The sequence below is a fragment of the Solanum tuberosum genome, unplaced genomic scaffold, assembly GCF_000226075.1.
Source record: "Solanum tuberosum cultivar DM 1-3 516 R44 unplaced genomic scaffold, SolTub_3.0 scf00057, whole genome shotgun sequence".
Taxonomy (NCBI): Eukaryota; Viridiplantae; Streptophyta; class Magnoliopsida; order Solanales; family Solanaceae; genus Solanum; species Solanum tuberosum.
This window is the reverse complement of record NW_006238984.1, coordinates 1483417-1502269: the sequence shown is the minus strand read 5'-3', so window position 1 is coordinate 1502269 and position 18853 is coordinate 1483417. Positions and strand designations below refer to the sequence as shown.

General features: G+C 39.4%; 1 protein-coding gene across 2 annotated transcripts in view; it reads left to right on the top strand.

The window, feature by feature from the left end:
- Positions 1–15372, top strand: part of LOC102581838 (sorting nexin 2B) — a 35674-nt gene extending 20302 nt beyond the window's left edge. Inside the window, exons 4-5 of one of the 2 annotated variants that reach the window (XM_006344542.2) lie at positions 13751–13837; positions 15128–15372. In XM_006344542.2, the coding sequence (XP_006344604.1) occupies positions 13751–13837; positions 15128–15205 (165 nt within the window). In that variant the 3' untranslated portion in view covers positions 15206–15372. Of the gene's footprint in view, positions 1–13729; positions 13838–15127 lie in introns of those variants that run through there. The other variant, XM_015307482.1, reaches the window with a different exon arrangement.
- The last annotated feature ends 3481 nt before the right edge of the window (positions 15373–18853 follow it).

Below are 18853 nucleotides of genomic sequence, written 5' to 3'. Positions count from 1 at the left end.
GGTCCATTTTTAGCCACTAATTGGTCAAGTAGGTGATGCACCTGCTTATGTACATCAAAAGGTCAAACTAGGTGATTCACCTACTTGCTTTTCACTTGGGCTTAAATATATTGGGCCTTGGTAGATTTGGCTGCTGGGCTTTAGTTTCATTTTCCATTTTTTTAAACTTTATTTGGGCCTCAAGTGAGTCCATTAGCATAGGCACAAATATGATCCATAATCCTTGGCCTTTTTAACTAGATCCATGTAGCTAAAGTAGGTGATGCACCTACTTGGTCCTTTGGACTGGTCAATAAGTCAAAGTAGGTGATGCACCTACTTGTCACCTCTAGCTTAGTTAAGTCAAGCAAGCAGCTCACTTATTTTATTCCATTTTGTAAATATTAATCCCTTTTGCCTTAACTTAGCACTTAACTTTCAACTTTAAGCTCAATTACCACCTTATTATCTCGAGTTTAAATACTCCCGTTGGAGTTAACTTGCAGTACACATGCTGAAACGTGCAAGACATCACATCACCTTCCGAGCTAGTTTAAACCAACTCTAATCATATAAGAAACATGGTCCCTCGCCTATACTATAAGGCTATGTCAAGTATCACAAGAATAGTACAAGCATATTCATTAATACGGGATGTTACATACACGTAGAATACGGGGTGTTACATTCTACTACTCTCTGGATCTCCCAATCATTGAAAGGTCTTCTAAAGCTCAGATTCCATCCTTGGTTTGACCAAACCTCTGCCACAGTAGCCCTCTGTTGTTGGTTGAGGATGAACACATCAGGGAAGAGTGTTTTTAAGGGACCTTGTTCCAACCAGCTATCTTCCCAAAATGAGACCTTCACACCATTTCCAATTTTGATTTTGCAATTCCCTCTAAGTTTTGGCCATAGGTTCCTTATGGTTCTCCAAAGGCTAGATCCATAAGTGTTGGTCACCATGCTAGTTGACCAATGATCTTCCATTTCATATTTTGCCTGAATCACCTCCTTCCACAAGGCTTGTTCAGTGGAGGCTAGTCTCCAGAGCCATTTCATTAGTAGACATTGGTTCTGAGTCTTCAAGTTTCTCACCCCTAGACCTCCAACTTGTTTATTCCCAATCAAGGCTGCCCATTTAACCAAGTGAAATTTTTTTGTCTCGCTGTTGCCTTCCCATAGAAAGTTCCTTCTTAGAGCATCCAATCTATCAATTACTCCATCAGGGATAGGGAAAAGGGACATCATATAACTAGGCATAGAATCCAAGACACTATTAATAAGTGTTAGTCTTCCCCCTAGGGAAAGATATTGACTCTTCCAATTCACTAGTCTTCTTTCACACTTTTCAATCACCCCATTCCAAATACCTAGAGACCTGCTGTTAGCTCCCAGAGGCATCCCCAGATAAGTCGTAGGGAGGTCACCAATTCTTCCACCAAGGGTCCTAGCCAGAGAGGATAGGTCAGGAACTACATTAACTGCAAATAAGAAGCTCTTATTCCAATTTATATGAAGTCCTGATACAGCTTCAAAGAGAATAAAAATCACCCTTAGCATCCTGAGTTGTTCTTTATTGGCATCACAAAATATGAGAGTATCATCTGCGTATTGTAAATGGGTGATCTCCAGTTTGCATCCCACTCAGTTTGATATTTTGAATCCCTTTAACCAAAGGTTCTCTCGAGCAGTTTTCAGCATATCACTTAGCCCTTCCATTGCAATGATGAACAGAAAAGGTGATAGAGGGTCACCTTGCCTTAGGCCTCTTTGAGCAGAGAAGAAGCCTGTAGGTGAGCCATTGATAAGAGCTGAGTATTTGACAGTTTGAATGCAAAATTTCATCCATCTTAGCCATCTACCACCAAAACCTCTTTTATCAAGAGTTTCCCACAAAAACTGCCAATTTAAGTGATCATATGCCTTCTGTATGTCCAGCTTGCAGAGAATTCCTGGAGCATTGCTTCTGGTTCTAGAATCCACACACTCGTTTGCCATGAGGATGGCATCCATTATTTGCCTACCTTTAATGAAGGCCAACTGTTGAGTGTCCACTAGTTTATGCATCACCTTTTTGAGTCTCTCAGTAAGAAGCTTAGAAATGATCTTGTAAACACTACCAATTAGGCTGATTGGTCTGAAGTCAGTAAGTTCCTTTGCACCTATCTTTTTGGGAATCAAGGCAACATAAGTTGAGTTGAAGCTTTTCTCAAAAACACATCTCTCATGGAAATTCTTAACAGCATTGATAACTTCTCCTCCTATGACTTCCCAACAGTGAGTAAAGAAAGCCATGGTATAACCATCAGGCCCAGGTGCCTTGTCTCCGGCACAAAGTTTTACACTCTCCCATATCTCTTGGTCCTCGAATTCCTTTTGAAGCATAAGATTATCTTCTTCAGAAATTATTTGTCCTCCCCTGCAATTGCCTGAGGGTCTCCAGGTCTCAGTTTCAGTGTACAATTCCCGATAGAAATCCACTATCGCTTTCTTTATAACTTCTGGACTCTTGACTGCTTCCCCATTCACATTTAACTCATCAATAGAGTTATACCTTTTGTGTGCATTGGCAGTTCTATGGAAGAATTTAGTGTTATTGTCACCTTGCTTCAACCAATTAACCCTTGACCTTTGTCTCCATGATATCTCCTCATACTTGGCAATGTTCTCAAACTCTAAGAGAAGTTCAGCCTTTGAGTGTATCTCCTCCACATTGAGAATTCTCTGGTCCTGTGTTTCCTCAAGTTCAGCAAGTTGACTGAGTATACTCTGTTTTTGCAAGGCTAGATTACCCTGACCAGACTTGCTCCAGTCCCTTAGTTTGTTTTTTAAAGCCTTTAGTTTGGAAGCTAGAATAAAGTCAGGTCTTCCTTCACATGTCAAGGAAGTCCACCACTCCTTGACCCTTTCCAAGAAACCCTCTGTATGTAACCACCAATTTTTGAATTTGAAGTAAGATTTCGCAAGCTCCCAGTTCCCACATTGCAACATAATCGGAGTGTGATCAGATGTTACTTTCGGTAGAACTGATTGCTTAATGTTTTTGAAGCCTTCATCCCATTCATTAGACACTAGGAATCTGTCTAATCTAGCCGCAACATCATGTCTGTCCCCTTTCCTCCGAGTATATTTACCACCTGCTAGTTGAGGGTCCAGCAGATTCAGGTCCATAATGAATTCAGAAAAATCGTTCATTGCTTTTGATATTCTGCCGCAGTTCTTCTTCTCTGAAGGATATCGGACTGTGTTAAAGTCTCCACAAACCACCCAGGGCCCATTGACCAGACCTCTCGCTGATCCAACCTCCCACCAGACTTCTTCTCTTTCTTCTCTATTGTTAGGAGCATAGACACCAGTCAGGAGCCAGGTGAATTCTTGATTCTTGCCTGTAAACTGGCAAGATATAGAATAGGCTCCTACACTGCTGATAGCTCCCTCCCAGACTTTCCCATCCCATAGAATTAGAATGCCCCCTCTAGTCCCACTAGCTTCAAGTTGACAGAACTTTACTCCTCTATTAGCCCACAAATCTTTTACAATGTTACTGATATCCCCCTCAATCTTAGTTTCTTGGAAGCAATACACATCTGCTTTCCATTCATGAATTAGATTCTTGATAACACACCTCTTGTTTGCCTGGTTAAGGCCTCTCACATTCCATGTGATTATCTTCACTGTCATTGGGAACTTGGAACGGTATATCCCCCTTTGCTTCTTGTGCCATTGCTTCTGAAATTGCTTCCACACTCTAAGCTTTTCAATTCTTTAGACCCTTTTATTATTGGTGTTGCTGTACTGGTGTTTGCCCCATTATCTTTGTTGATTTTCCTCATACCGTCAATCTTCATGAATAATGATAGAGCTTCATCTTTACACCCCTTGATGTCCACTCCAAATTCCTTGGCCAGTTTGTTTATGTTCTGATGGATCCAGATAGGGACATCAAATTCTGGATCATCCCCTTCTTCTGGGCTGAGTTGATTTAGCGGCACGGCTTCTTCAAACGGAATCAAACTGGTACTGACTACTTCAGTGCTTTGAGGGTTGCTTCCTTGTATGCATGTGCTGGCCTGCTGCCAGAGAATCTCTGAGGTATCTACAATATTCCCCATCACTGTTTCTGCTCCTCTCTTCTCCTTCAAGATTTCTTCCTCTCTCAAAGATAACCCCTGCGCTGTTACGAGCTCTTCTGCCTGATGTGGGGTAGTGGAGGAAGAGGTAATTAAGTTGGCCTCTAATTCCACCACAAATGGGTCCAACAAACGAGAGAAAGAATTTTCTGCAGGCAGCCCATTTGAAATGGATTGGGCCAGAATATCTGGGCCCAATTTTTTCCCCTTATTTACTAAGATTGATTTCTTAGGAAGACTAGAGTGGTGGGCCCTTGGTGTACATGTGATATCACGTGCTGGGCCAGCTGGCCATTTTGAAATTTTTGGATCATACGAGGACCCCACGTGGCCAGTCACTTCTGTAAACCCTAAAAGGCTGTCTTCCCCCTTTTGACTGGACACTTCTTCAGACCGTTGGGTATTAATGGGTATTCGTCTCCGTTCATCGGAGATCACTCTAGCCGGTGTCTCCACCCATATTTGCACTTTGAATGTCAAATCTCCGTAGGTCAGCTCCACTGTGCTCGGAATCGACTCGCCATCTCCTCGCACCTTCAGCCTAGCCCATTTGAGGTGATTACGTAATTCTGTCTCTTCTTCCGTACGGATCCAGCCTCCACAGAGATTTCCGATCTCACGGAAAACTTTTTGGGACCACAAATGGAGAGGGAGTCCCACTACTCTTATCCAGACTTGATTCGGTCTCTCAAAAATGGCATCCACCTATTCTCCATTTCATATTTTGCCCTGATCGCCTCTCTCCATAGCATATTCTCTCCTGTCATAAACTTCCAAAGCCATTTTAGCATTAGGCTTTTGTTTGTTTCTTCATGTTCCTGATCCCAAGTCCCCCCTCTTTCTTATTTTTATGACCTCTTCCCATTTAGATGAAACTTCTTTTTATCTTCATTTCCCTGCCAAAAAAACTTCTTCTCAAAGCATCTATCCTCTGTATGACATTGTCTGGTGCTGGGAACACAGACATCATATAAGCAGGTATTGCATCTAGCACACTATTAACCATGGTTAATCTAACTCCCCTAGACAGATACTGGCTCTTCCAGTTGGTAAGCTTCTTTTCACATTTTTCTATCACTCCATTCCAGATCCCTATAGATTTGCTCTTTCCCCCCAATGGCATACCTAGGTATATGGTTGGTAGTTCCCCTACCCTACCACCCAAAACCCCTGCCAGACTCTCCACCTGAGCCACTTCATTTATGGGATAAATGAAACTCTTCCCCCAATTGATATGTAATCCAGAGACTGCTTCAAAGATGATGAATATTACTCTTAGGATCAACATTTGCTCTGTCATTGCTTCACAATGACATTTTTTCTGAACCACTTAAAGATAAATACAGTACATTTCACCAGCAGTACGGTGCCTGTCTAATCAAAAGTCCACCATGCATTTATTTGTCAACCCTTATTAAGAAAATAACATGCTTCAGAAGATTAAACCTACTTGCAACTGAATACTACTCTAAACAAAATTTCATCAAGCCAACTAACCATAGTCATGATATGGAACAGCTAAAACAAACCTCCATGACCAAAAGGAAAAGTAAACAAAGTAACAAGGAAATTCCAGAGATTGTGCAGAATATCTTGCCAAAGAAATTCGATAATACAACATATTAAGGGGACACAAGGTGGAGAGTCTTTTTTGGGACTGGTGATTTCGAAGGGAATTTCATGATTGGGAAGTGCCTGTTTTAGTGATTGATTGCCTTACTCAATGGGCAGGTCAATCTGGTTGATAAACCACACGTTTGGTGGTGGGTCTTTAGTATCAATGGAGAGTTCTTTGTGAACTCCTATATGAACCTGTTGGTTAGAGAGGAGTATGTTTTTCCATGTAATACGACATGGATGCCAAAAGGTGCCGAGGAAGGAGTGTTTCTTTCACTTGGCTAGCCGCTAGAGGGGTGATTTTGACTGCGGGAAATCTTAGAAAGCAAAAGGTTGTTTCCGTCAATTGGTGTTACAAGTTTAAGAAGACGAGTGAGGACATGGATCATCTTCTTCTCCATGCGGGCTAACCATGAGGTATGGTGGGATATGTTTAGGTGGTTTGACACTATATAGGCAATGCCAAAAACTGTGAAAGAGTTGATGTTCAGCTAGAAGAGCAGAAGGAGGAGAAGACGAAGGGCTTGCAACGTGATTCCACTTGCATTACTGTGGGTTGTTTGGAGAGAGTTAAATAGGAGAGTTTTTGAAGGATTAAGAGTCTATTTTCTCCCAGTTAAGGAGTAGTCTCCGTTCACTTATTTTCTTTGGTGCTCACATAAAGTTCCTTGTTGTATAGATGATTGGGTGGAGTTTGTAGAGAATCATATCATTTTGTAGATTCTTTACCTTTTGGTTTACCCTTATACGACATTTTAGCCATGTTTATAAATGAAAATATATTTACCTGATAAAAAAATAAAAAATAAAAAGGAAACACCCACCAAACTTCTCTTGGTAAAGGAATATAAAATCACAGTTTGATTGTTCAATGCCCATCATGTCAATAAACATTCACCTTAGCTGTCACATCCTAGCAAAAGTGCACCTCAACAAGGAGACAACTAGAAATTCAGAACTTAAGAAGTAACACCAATGGAAAGTGTTTAAGCAGCATAATGAAGGTCTGGATCAAAACCATAGTATTCTACTTTATATTGTTTTCTTCGGCTCAAAGAAGCACATAAACACAAAAAGTGATAAACATGCGTCACTAAAATCATTTCCAAAAGTATGGCATAGTCAGAACACGAGTTTGAAGTATGAATGTGTCAAGGTGTTATTCTTCATAATCATGACAAAGCAAGAATACCCCAATAACTAAATGACTAGGAAAAAAAAAAAAGGGGCGGGGAGACACACTTATAACTGACAACACATTACCTGCATAATAGCTTCTTTCAACTTTGTATGGAAGCGTGATCCTGAATCTTTAACACTTTTAGGAGGCCATATCTGCATCAACAAAGTATCTCCTGGACATCAATGGTGATTGAGAAATGAATATGGCCAAAACATGCTTAAGCTAGTGTATCAAAGCAAATCAAAGCGCCAGAAATATTTGGAGCATAGACACGTGTGAGGTGCCAGCTGAAATCTTGACATCTCCCTGTGAAGCTACAGGTGACAGAGTACATCCCTACACTGCTAATTTCTCCTTCCCACTCCCTTTTGTCCCACATAATAACGATGCTTCCCCTGGTTCCACTGGCTCCTAACTGTGCATAATTCACCCATTTATTCCTCCATACTTCCTTCACAATATTTTCAATCTCCCCTTCCACCTTTGTTTCTTGGAAACATACTACATCTGCCTTCCTGTTCTTCATAATATTTTTGATCACTTCCCTCTTTCTAGCACAGTTCATCCCCCTTATATTCCATGACACTATGTTTAGCTTCATTATTTTTCTATTGCCAGGTACCCCTTCTACTTCTAGTGCCAAAGCTCATGAACTTTGTATCCAGTTCCAGGCTTTTCAATTCGTTTGCTCCTTTCTTTTTGTTTGTTGTGACTTCTCCCTTGCCCCCCTTGTTCCCTTGCTTGTTATTATCAATTTTCATAAAGAGCTCCTCTGCTTTCTCCTCACATCCTCTAAAATCTACCCCAAATTCAGTGCTCAATTTGAGTATGTGTTGCTTAATCCAAAGTGGAGAACTTTTTGAATTAAAATTGTCTTCTAATGGCAGCTGAATCATCAGCGGTACAGCATCCTCTGTGATCTCCGTATTACTATCATTCTGCCCATTCAGTTGTGATATAGCCATTATTTGTTTTTCCATGTTTGTAGCTTTCGCCACGGTGATTGTGTTCTCCCCCTCCTCCTGTATTGTCTCCTCTTGTTCGCGAAGCATGAAATTTCTCTCCTCCACCTCCAGGTTGTCCAGATTTTTTGAATCTATTCTGCGTCTTTGTTTGAGAAAGATTTGCCATTATTTCAACACTTACTAAGTCTAGTCTTTGGGCTTCTTGACTGCTTTCTTTTGTTTAAACCTTGTTGGCCTAAGCTTTTTTGGGCCCTGATTTTCTCTCTCGCTTATTTGGCCTGCTACTGCATGAAGTTGCCCTTTTCCTTTCCAGCTGCGGTCACGTGCCTGGTCACGTGACTCCCAATTCAAAAGTTCTCCAGCTGTCGATGTGCTCACGTGCTGTGGTGTAAACTGTTGGTTTCTCCATCGTACTAGGTTTTGAAACTTCTTTACCCAGCGGTTCTCTATCTTCATTCTCTCTCCTCGTCTCCACTTTTCTGACGGTCACCGGTGCCTCGCACCAGATCGGAACTTTGTAGGTGTAGCCGTCGCTGGAAATCTTCACCTCCCTCGGAACCTTTTCCCCGTCACCCTTCACTTTTATACGAGCCCAGTGAAGGTGATTTTTGAGCTTTGTTTCTTCCTCTGTTTCAATAAATCCGCCGCATTGGTCGCCGATTTGTTTGAAGATACTCGATGACCATAAGCTCAAAGGTAATCCCATGACTCTTATCCAGACCCAATCTCTTTTTACTTCATCTGGCCAGCATCCAGTGGTTGGCTTCCACCAGTACAAGCTTAGGTTCATCTTCTTCCATACCCATACCCCCGACATGACATGTTCTGCTGCTACTCTTGATGGGAATTCAAACAGAAATTGGCCGTCATTCATGGCAAAAACATTGACTCCTATGGCTGACTTCCAAGTGTTGCAGGCCCATCTTCTTACGTCGTTTAAAGCTGGGGTCTCCTGTAGTATGTCCTGGAATCTTCCAACGATGCATCTATTGAGAAGATCTGTTTCTGCCAGCGGTGCTCCGCTTGTGACTTCTATGTGAGCCTCCTTCACATGTAACTTCGCTCTCTTCATGGAATCCGTCATCCACCTGCTGCTTTGGACTGCCTCCCTATAAGATGTGTTCGATTGTTTGCCCATGTTAACTTGGGGCTTTGGTTGCAAGTTGGGTTCATAGATGAACTTGGCTATTTTGTGGACGATATTACTCCATCCCCCCATGTATGAAGCTTCCGGTGTAATAATTATAGACTTGTTCTGACCTTGGATAGCAATAAAACTGACAAATCTGCCATTCTCGTTGTATTTAAGAGAGCAGTAAAACTCTGCAAAGTGTTCCTTGAGTTTCCATCTCCTAATAACTTTCCCTTGTACCTTGGATGCCTCAATAAATATTGATACCAACCACCGCAAAACTTTAATGCTAATCTTCACCCTTCTCACTAATTTTCTGCTACTCTCAGTCCATTCGTACCAGGAATCTGTACCACCTTTACATCTAGTGATTTCGTATGATTTAAACCCTGCATTGTAGTAAATGCTGTTTACCCCTGATGATGTGATTCCGGCCATATGTGCTGGAGAATAAGTCCCCAGATCGATTTTAGTTCAGACTAGGCTGTCTTCGAGAATCGTGCCTGGGAGCATTTCTCTCTCTATACTTTTCTCAATTTTGCATCATTTGACACTATACTAGAAATCAGAATAAAGGCAAGGAAGCATATACAAACTGAACAGAGGCAAACAAGGACAAATGCAAACAAATATTGGTCGAATGAAACAAGACAAGGGGAAGGCCCAATAATAGAATATGTCAAATGAAAATATAACAAAAGCCAACCTGAATCTGTTTTTGCGCAACAAATCTTGAAGAAAACGAGAAATACACTCAAGTAGTAGAACCAGTATACTAGGCATATAATTGAGCGGAAAATCGCCAACCACAAGTTCAGTAATTCAGGAATTCGTACTAGAAGATCATGACAAGAAAACAAGTCAGGCCAAAAACAGAGGGAAATAGAACAGCCGAATCGACACAAGAGAGATCGGAAGATAAGGGGGAAAGATAGCAGAACTGAAACAGCGAGAAACAGAACATAAACACAATACAATTTCCCAAGCCCTAAATTTTTTGCTAGAGATGTGAAAAGGGAAGAGCCAGAACCTAGTAGTGTAGACTACTATTTGGAAAATGGAATATGGGAAGATGCTACATGGGTCGTCGTTTGCCAAACTGCGCATCATTTGAGTCGCTGAATTGCATCGGCGCCGGAGTTGTGTTTTTGTTGCCACTGAAAAGTCTGTCACTAACACCTGTAAAGAGGTGGTTTCACAAAACCAAACTAAGAAAGCCCTAGAGTTGTCAACTCCTATAGGCCTGTAAGAGAAACAAGCGAGTGAAGGAACGGGGTGAGAGCATCGAGAGGACTCTGCCAGTGAGATAGGTGGACGGACGTCACGACCTGACTTTCCGAGTCATGATGACACCTACTATAACCCACCAGTATGTAAGCTAGCCCGTACCCAGAACGACATGTAATGAGTACAAGGGTAGAACTATCTAAAAAATAACACTAGCTATAAGAAAAGATAGAGACGGAAGCAAACCAAAAACTATGTACAATAGAAACCCTCTCGGAACTTATAAGTCACGAGTATAGAGCTGTCTAATATGAACAATTACAAGTCTCAAAAGTGGACCACAACAAGCCGTGTCAGAGGCAAAAGACTGGCTAACATATATATAGAAGGAGACTGGCTGATCCAGGACGTCAAGTGCTCACCCTCGTCTCTGATATCTCCAAGCTACAAAAGATGGCATGAACGATCACCGCTGGAAGCTGGTACTAGGACCTGCATCATGAAAAGATGCAGTGTAGCATCAGCAGGTATCACAGGCCAACAGGGCATGAAAGGTAAAAACAATCAGAAAACATAGAATCTAGACACAAACAAGTCAAGCGGATAAGAAAGAAAGCACACAAGTTCAATTTCAAAAAGAAAGAAAGCACATAAGCATACCGAAAGTAAATATATACAACTAAATTAAACCTAACTGTGCCCTATAAGCCCAGAAGTACCCTCGTGCGCAAGTTTAAATAAAACCCGAGTAGTCCCCCATAATCCCGACATGTACACTGAATAACTATGACTACAAGAGTGAAATGCCTCAAATACAGCTCCAATAAGTGTATATCGGGCCTCGAACCCCATGTGATGGCCTCTAACTAGAGGTGACAGCCTCGAACCGTAAAGAATCAGCCTCGAACGGGGAATAACTGCCTCAAACCATCAACATCAGCCTCGGACTAGAGATAACGACCTCAAACTAAAAATAATCATAGTGTCCTGTCAACTCCCAACCCAGCTAGCAAGAGTGACAAGGGCGTGTAGACTCTGAAGAGGATTCAAATATCATGACTAAATCATCGTGGAACGACGTCCACCCACAAGCATCCACAGGAGGCTCCAAGCCCAGAACAGCCCACTCTCAAGTAGCCACGAAAACACAACCCTCCGGCAACACATTGGAGCCGCAGAGATAGGGAGAGACGACAGAAGGTCTACAAAGCCGTGCAAACGCCTAAACTAAGGCTCATACTATCAGACTAAAGTCTGCTATTCCAGTCTACAAGGAACTAGTCTGGCCAAACGTCGGAGACGATAACAAGGCTACAAGGCTCGCGAGTCTAAGGCAACATTGGTCTATCCTAAACTAAGGCCAAACATGCTCCAAATAACAAGTAACAACGCAAGTAATTCAACAACATGCGACTACACCCATAAAACCCAAACTAGCATGGTACTACCCTCGAAACAGTGGCGATCAACCCTAAAATATGGTTTCTAAGAGAAAAAGCAAGAATAACTAGGTACCCGCCCCCAATTCACACTAATCCTCATGAATTTACGCAACCCAACTCAATCTACCTATTGGTCGACTGCGCGCGCTCCAATCACAAAGTTGGAGCTTTTCCTTTTCGAACAGCCTCCGAACGCTGCCACGCTATCAAGAATAGGATCACAACGTTAGTACGGTCGTTTAGACCTCAAAATCATATAAAACGAAAACAAACCAATTTTGGAGTCAAACATGAATTGTGGGACCCGCGTTGAAATTTCCAAAATTGACTCCATCAAGAGGTCCTAAACTATGCCCCGAACTTGTTTTCCAAAATAGAACACAATCCAAGGCCCAAAACAGCCAACACACAATTAAGCATGCAATTCCAACAACAAATAAGCCAAAGGCTGCCCAAAGACACAAATTCACCTCAAATGGAGGTTCTTCAATAGCTTTTGATCACAAACCCAAGTAGCCACGCTCCTAACAATCACTCAAGACTTCAAATCAGTGAAATCGAAGCTCGAAAGGGAGAAATCGCCAAATCAATATTCAACAAAAAACTGAATTCGTGACCAAGTCTTAATTAAAAGACTGGTCGATGACCACTTAAGCGGCCACTAATGTCGCTTGAGCGACAGGCCTCAAAGAGGCGGGCCTCACTTAAGCGAACCCTGTCCGCAAAAGTGAGGGCCGCGAAAGTGAACTCAGGGTCGCTTTAGCGACAACCTCCTAATTGGCTGGCCTCGCTTAAGCGTAGCCATGGTCGCAAAAGCAGCATTCGCTTAAGCGAACCCATGGGCGCAAGAGCAGCTGCACCAGAACTCAGGCACCAATTTTTTTTAGCAAAGTCCCTCGGGCACCAGAACTTAGGCTCCACTCGGAGGCTCCACCTGGGGTTCGGGATTGGTTCGGAACCTGTACACAAACAAAATATGCAAACCAATCAAAAACGACATTCCGAACTCAATGAAGCAGTCAAAACTTTCATACAAGGTCGTCTTGACAGAATACGGGTCCCACACCCAACTCCATTTTAAGCCAAAATCCACAAGGGGGGCTCGAAATTAGCCCGAAATCCTCAAAATCCAAACGAAGAGTCGTTCTAGACAAAACTCAATATCCCGGAGCTAACCGCGCTGAGAAAATTCTCATCCGAGCTCGTTTACTCAGAATGTTGATTGAAGTCAAACTTAGGCCTTAACTTGAAAGTTAAAATGCCTAATCGCACAAACTCGCACTGAAAGCCTTGGGAGTTGTGCCGACCATGCTACTAGCCTAAAGTTACCCTTTCGGAGCTGATGGAATCGTCAAAATTGATTAAAACTGAAGCCATGCCACTAACAACATGCATAAACACAAAAATGACCTGGGAATCATTACAACAGTGAAGGGGGGGGTGTCGAGATGAAAGCCCTATTAGAGAGAGAGAGAGGACGGTTCGATCTGACAGTGATATTGGAGAGGCGATACTTCAAAAATAGAGAAAGCATTAGAACTATGAGAAGGTGGAGAGAATGTACATTTCACGGTAGTAGTACAATCATCAAATCAATTTTCTTAAGCTACCTTGAGTTTGTCTTGGCAGTCAGCCTGCGAAAGATCGAACTAACATCTGTTGTACATGAACTATATGGTAAAGTAGAAGTGGAATTAGTTTAATTCCTTTTTCGTAATCGTCCTGAACTAACTTAAAGAGTGTTATAAGTAGAGTTATTTTCATTTAAGCGCAGTTTGGCTATGTTAGCTGGACTGCTAGGCTAGGCTTATCTTTGCATTCATGCAATTGCAGGCGCCAGCCATAATTTTAATTTTCAGCTTTCCAAGTGGATATGCTTATATGGTTTCTTTTTATCATCTTGTTGATGTGGATTTCTCTAAGAAATTTTATGTTTTTGATCCTTTGCTTCTTGATATTTTTGTGAAATTAGTAATCTCAATATTTCTGACTTTTAAGTAATTTCAGTTAGTGTGTTCTTATTTATTGTTCTATATTGAGAGCCCTTGTAGAAATTATTTTTCTGATTGCAGGAAAATAATCGAAGTGAGATAGATCGAATAAATAGAGAAAGGCATGTTGACTTTGTGAACATGTTGAAAGGATTCGTAACTAATCAGGTACTTCCTTGTTCATATGACTGGTTTCTCTTTTGGATACATTGTTACATTGAGGTTCCGTTTCTTGTTTCTTGGTAGTAGCAGTGTAAGTAAGCTTAACCTTATCTCCACCTCTCTTAAGGGTTTTTAAATTGAAGTAGACAAAATGGGTGAAAGAAACAGGGAAGGGAAATCCATTGAAGGATTTGATGATAGCTGCAAAATAGTGATAGCTGTATGATTTAGGCTGGGCATAGGGCTGAGCCGGCTTGGCTTGCCCTATATTTAGCTTGGCTCAGTCAAAGCTCGGGCTAGACTAATCCGGTGTAACATAACAGTTGGCTCGCTTTGGTCATGTAATGATTACTTAAAAACTAAATTCATCCATTAATCTTAATTTAGTAAAATGTCAGTTCCATAATTATTATTTATTATAATTATTTAAACTTTTGTACTTCTTTAATTAATCCGATGTGATTAATTTTTTTATATAGATTTTTATTTGAGATACTTACGGGTACGGAATATAATTAATAGTTTTAAAAATTCAAATCAAAGAAACTTATTATTTTACATAGCATGCCACCTACTACCCCCTTCCCCAGTCAATGCAAAGCTACAATCATGGAGAAACACATTGAGACTAAGGATTTTAGGATGAAACGAGAACCTCACCTGATGAGGCACATGTCTATATGCGAACCAAAGAACGTTGCAGGATGATCAAATTGGCTTCTTTTCAAGCCATTGCAATAAATAAGCCCATTGTTGTAGCAGTCAACTCTGAATGCCTATGTTCTTTGCTAAAATACAATCTCAGATATACGTAATATTTACGCCCTATTATGATTGATGTCCTTAAAGCGGGTGAGGTGAGCTTTAAATTCATACGGGGGGAAGTTGTCTCAAGACTATGTCAGGAGACCTATGATCTCTCTGGAGTTTTGGAAATGCATCATCTGTTTCTACTAAAATGGTAAAAGAAACTTAACTGATTAGCTTTAGTCCTAGCAGATTGACTGGTTCCCTGGATCACTTTAGATAATGTCCTTGCTTTTAATTGAGAACTTCATTCCTTTTCTTTCTGTAGCTAATATCCGGGACTCTTACTACTATTGCTTCTGATGAATTACCAACACTAGGAACTGAGAACTACTTTATTTTTCTTCCTTAAGCTAATATGTATCTCATACTCTTTCTATTGCTTGTCGTGAATTTTAAAACTTGTGATGGATGGTATACATAGTGGATTTCACTATGCTTTGAAAATATGGAAAGAGTAAATTCTCTGCTTTCCCATGAATGTAACAGGTGGCTTATACGGAGAGAATTGGACAAGAGTGGTCGAAAGTTGCAGAGGAGACCAGTCGTTATTCAAGAGAGAGTTGACAAAATGTATGCTGTAAAATCAGTTAATTAGCTTTTTCTTCTTTCATTTTTGTGTTAATTGATTGTACAGTGGGAAATTAATACAGTACAAGACACCTAATTTTTTGTAAATTTCCCACTCCCATGAGTTATTTTCACACTTTCTTGAAAAATTATTTTCTTGTTTCTAAATACAAGGTTCCTTCCATTCAAAGAATTGTATCAAGTGCCAGAACATAAGAAGTTAGGGTGTCAATGGTACAGTTCGGTCGGTTATTTTTAAAAAATTATACCATTCTAATTTTTCAGTTGTTTTATAATATATAACTAAAATTTTATTTTTAAAATCATCGCAATCATATTGGTTTCTCTTCAGTACGGTTTGGTTAATTTTTGTTTTTTTTTTACTTTTAAAATATCACTTCAAAACATACTACTATTAAAGTATTTCTTTCGTAAATATGTTCTTGAAGAAACACTTTAATTCTTCATCACGAAGACAAAAATGTAAAACCTTGTTGCTGTATTGTTTGATCTTAAACATTTAATAGATTTTGTTGTATTGTTTGATAGAGTATCTATTACAATATCTTTTAATTTTAAACTTAATTAAGTAAATGTTAATTAAAGAGCAAAGACCCAAAGTTGTTTAGCACTAGAGCCCTAGGACCTATGTTATATTTATATTTAAAAATTATTATTAAATATATTTATATATTAAATATAACATATTGTTAATATATAAAATATATTTACATATGTGTAAGGTTATTCGATTCGGTTCGATTTGGTTTGGGAATTTTTCGGTTTTTTTCATAAATTAAAAAAATCATCCCAATTGTTCGGGATAGTTATACACTTAAATAAAATCCACGATTTTATTGAAAAAATAACATAAATTGGTTCGGTTCGATCGATTCGGCCGGTTTTTCATATTCTTTTGACACCCCCAGTGATGAGTGATATTCACCTAATAGGGATGAAAAGCGTTTAGGTGTTCTTAGCTTTCTAGTAAATGCGCCTTGAATCGAACAACCGTTATTTGTAAGAAATCTGAGTTTTATTCCAATGTCATGGGGAACACGATCCTAGTTTATTGTAATCGATAATCAAAACCTTGAAACTGTCACCTGTCACTGTTACTATTGGATTCTAGTTACAATTGGTTACCTTAACACTAAGTCAAACTCAATTTACTATAAGCATTTTTATATCTGGAAATAACAACCACAACTGACCAGAAGAACTAGTAGACTTATTTCTTCTCCATTCCCTATGGGACCGATCTCAACTCTTGTTGATTTCTATAGTTGACTTCAACCATTTTATACTTCTTAAGTGAAGTGTAAATTGGGACGTATCAGCATGGATGTAATGAAATTAAGCAATTATAATCAATACCCACTTTGATTTCAACTTCCAATTGTCAATTTCAAGAATGAAATTTAAAACCCCAAAATTAAAGATGTTTTTCACAAGGAAAGAAGTCTCATACAAACTCTCAAACACAAAAACTATTCTCTGCAAAATGATCTCTCTAAAAAGCACTCCAAAAAATCTCACTACTTTCTCTCTCCTTTGGGCTATTTATAGTTTCCAAAAATTTGGCCCAAACTTTACTGTGTGACAAATGCAACAACATTTTTTGGGCTTGCCAAACACGATCGGTGGATCACCGTCTATTCCTTAGCTCGCCTTTCTTTTACTTCGGGCTTCAAGAGTTTGAACCTCAGTTGGTGAACTTGTTCACGTCTGCCTTTCACATTCAGCGGATTGTTGATTACCAGTGTTCACCTTTTAAGCCTTCATTTTTTATCCAAGTCTATCACCTTTGGTGATGGTCATCTTATTCACTCTTCAACTTCGGCGAGTCGTCGTTTCACTTTTAGGTTGTTAATACAGTTAAATTTTAGATTTCTATTTGAATGTTTTGGGCCGAATTGATATATTGCATCTTTTGATATCTTGTTAGATATACATTGTTGTATTATTTTTTATTATTATTTGTATGTTGGGTTCCTCAATTTATATTTTTGGTGTTTTTCAGAAAAGGATAGTCTCCTTGAACCAACTTAGTTATTTTTATTTTAGGATAAACTTGGTAGGTGCATTAGAATGATGAAATTTATCACTATTTTGAATGGTACTCTAAAAATAGAAATTGCTAGACTTCATTCAAAAAAGAGCATAAAAATAAAAAACAAACTTTAGTGTAGATGCACATACATACATTCTAACAAGACTGTAAAACCAAAAATAGGGCTTAATAATGCCTATCATTTAAGCTGAAAAGATTGGAGTGTTGGGTAGTTGTGTTCGAAAATATATTCATGTAGTTAGTTAAGTAGGTTTATAGAATTTTCTGTCATTCAATCCAGATACTTGTAAAACACAGAAGAGGCTGAAAGTTGCTTAAGTCTACTGATTCAGGGAACAGATATATCTTTATGAAATCATGGGGGAGCTACGCTAGCTAACAAATCTTGTGTAGGGAGCTTGTTGTATCAATATGATGTTGTAAGTGTTGAACAACAAAGGAGCTGGTTTTTAAGAGGATATTTTCAATATTAAGGGGAAGATGCACATCAAGAGCTCATAAAGATTGAAGATGCTACAAGAGGGGCATATGAAGTTGTTATGGCATTAGTTTGGTTGCGTCCTAAACCCTTAAAGAAGTATGTTCTTTGATAAACTATTCTATAAGATAAATTGTGTAAGTAAATCAACACACATATTTAAATTACTTCCCTTATGATTCAAAAACCATGATCCAACTCTTCACTATAATTTGAGGTTTACAATTGTCCTTGTAACACCTAAGAAACTGTTCCCTTAAATCACGTCTTCTCTACACTCATAATACTTATTTCTCCCTTTACAACTCAATACAGTACAATGTAATCAAGATCCTACACCAATAAATTAGTTATTAAAAACTAAGCAACTATATGGATAAAACTTGATGGTATATACTTGTGAACACTCCGTCTCTGAGGACTCTATTTTTTCGTTGTCTTCAATCCAAGTTAGATTTTGTTCAAGACTTGCCTAGCATCCAATTCTAATTTGACTTGGTCTTTCTCTTATTGATGTGATGGGGCTTCCTTGACTCTTTTGAAACTAATTCCTTTTGAATGTTTATGGTAACTTTCCTAATAAGCTTTTTCAGTTCCTTGTAGATTTATAACTCTCCTCATGGAAATCTGGTGCATATATATGTAAAAAGTCTCAATCTTTTTTTTTCTTCAATAATCTACTTTGTTGGGTATCAATTGCCGTGAGTTTCTTATCATAAATAGGGTTTATTTTTAGGAAAAGGTTTAGGATTGGCAAGTCTTTTTCTTGTAGGAAAATATTTAGGACTCTATAAATAGAAGTGTGTTCCTTCTAACTTAATCAACATTCACAATGTAGTTCTAGGGGCTTTGAGAGTTTTGGTTAGGGGGGAGAATTTGTGGGACACACAAGCAATACGTTATCACTTGTGTGAACCTCCTTGTATTCCGAGTGAATTGGTTGGGGTTATTTCTCTCTATATTTTATACTCTCATATTTATATAGTGAATTGTTCATCTCCTTTGTACATGTAGGTCGGTTGACCGAACCACGTTAAGTCTTTGTGTCTTTAAATATACTTCTCGTTTGTCTTCTTACTCGTGGTCTTTCGAG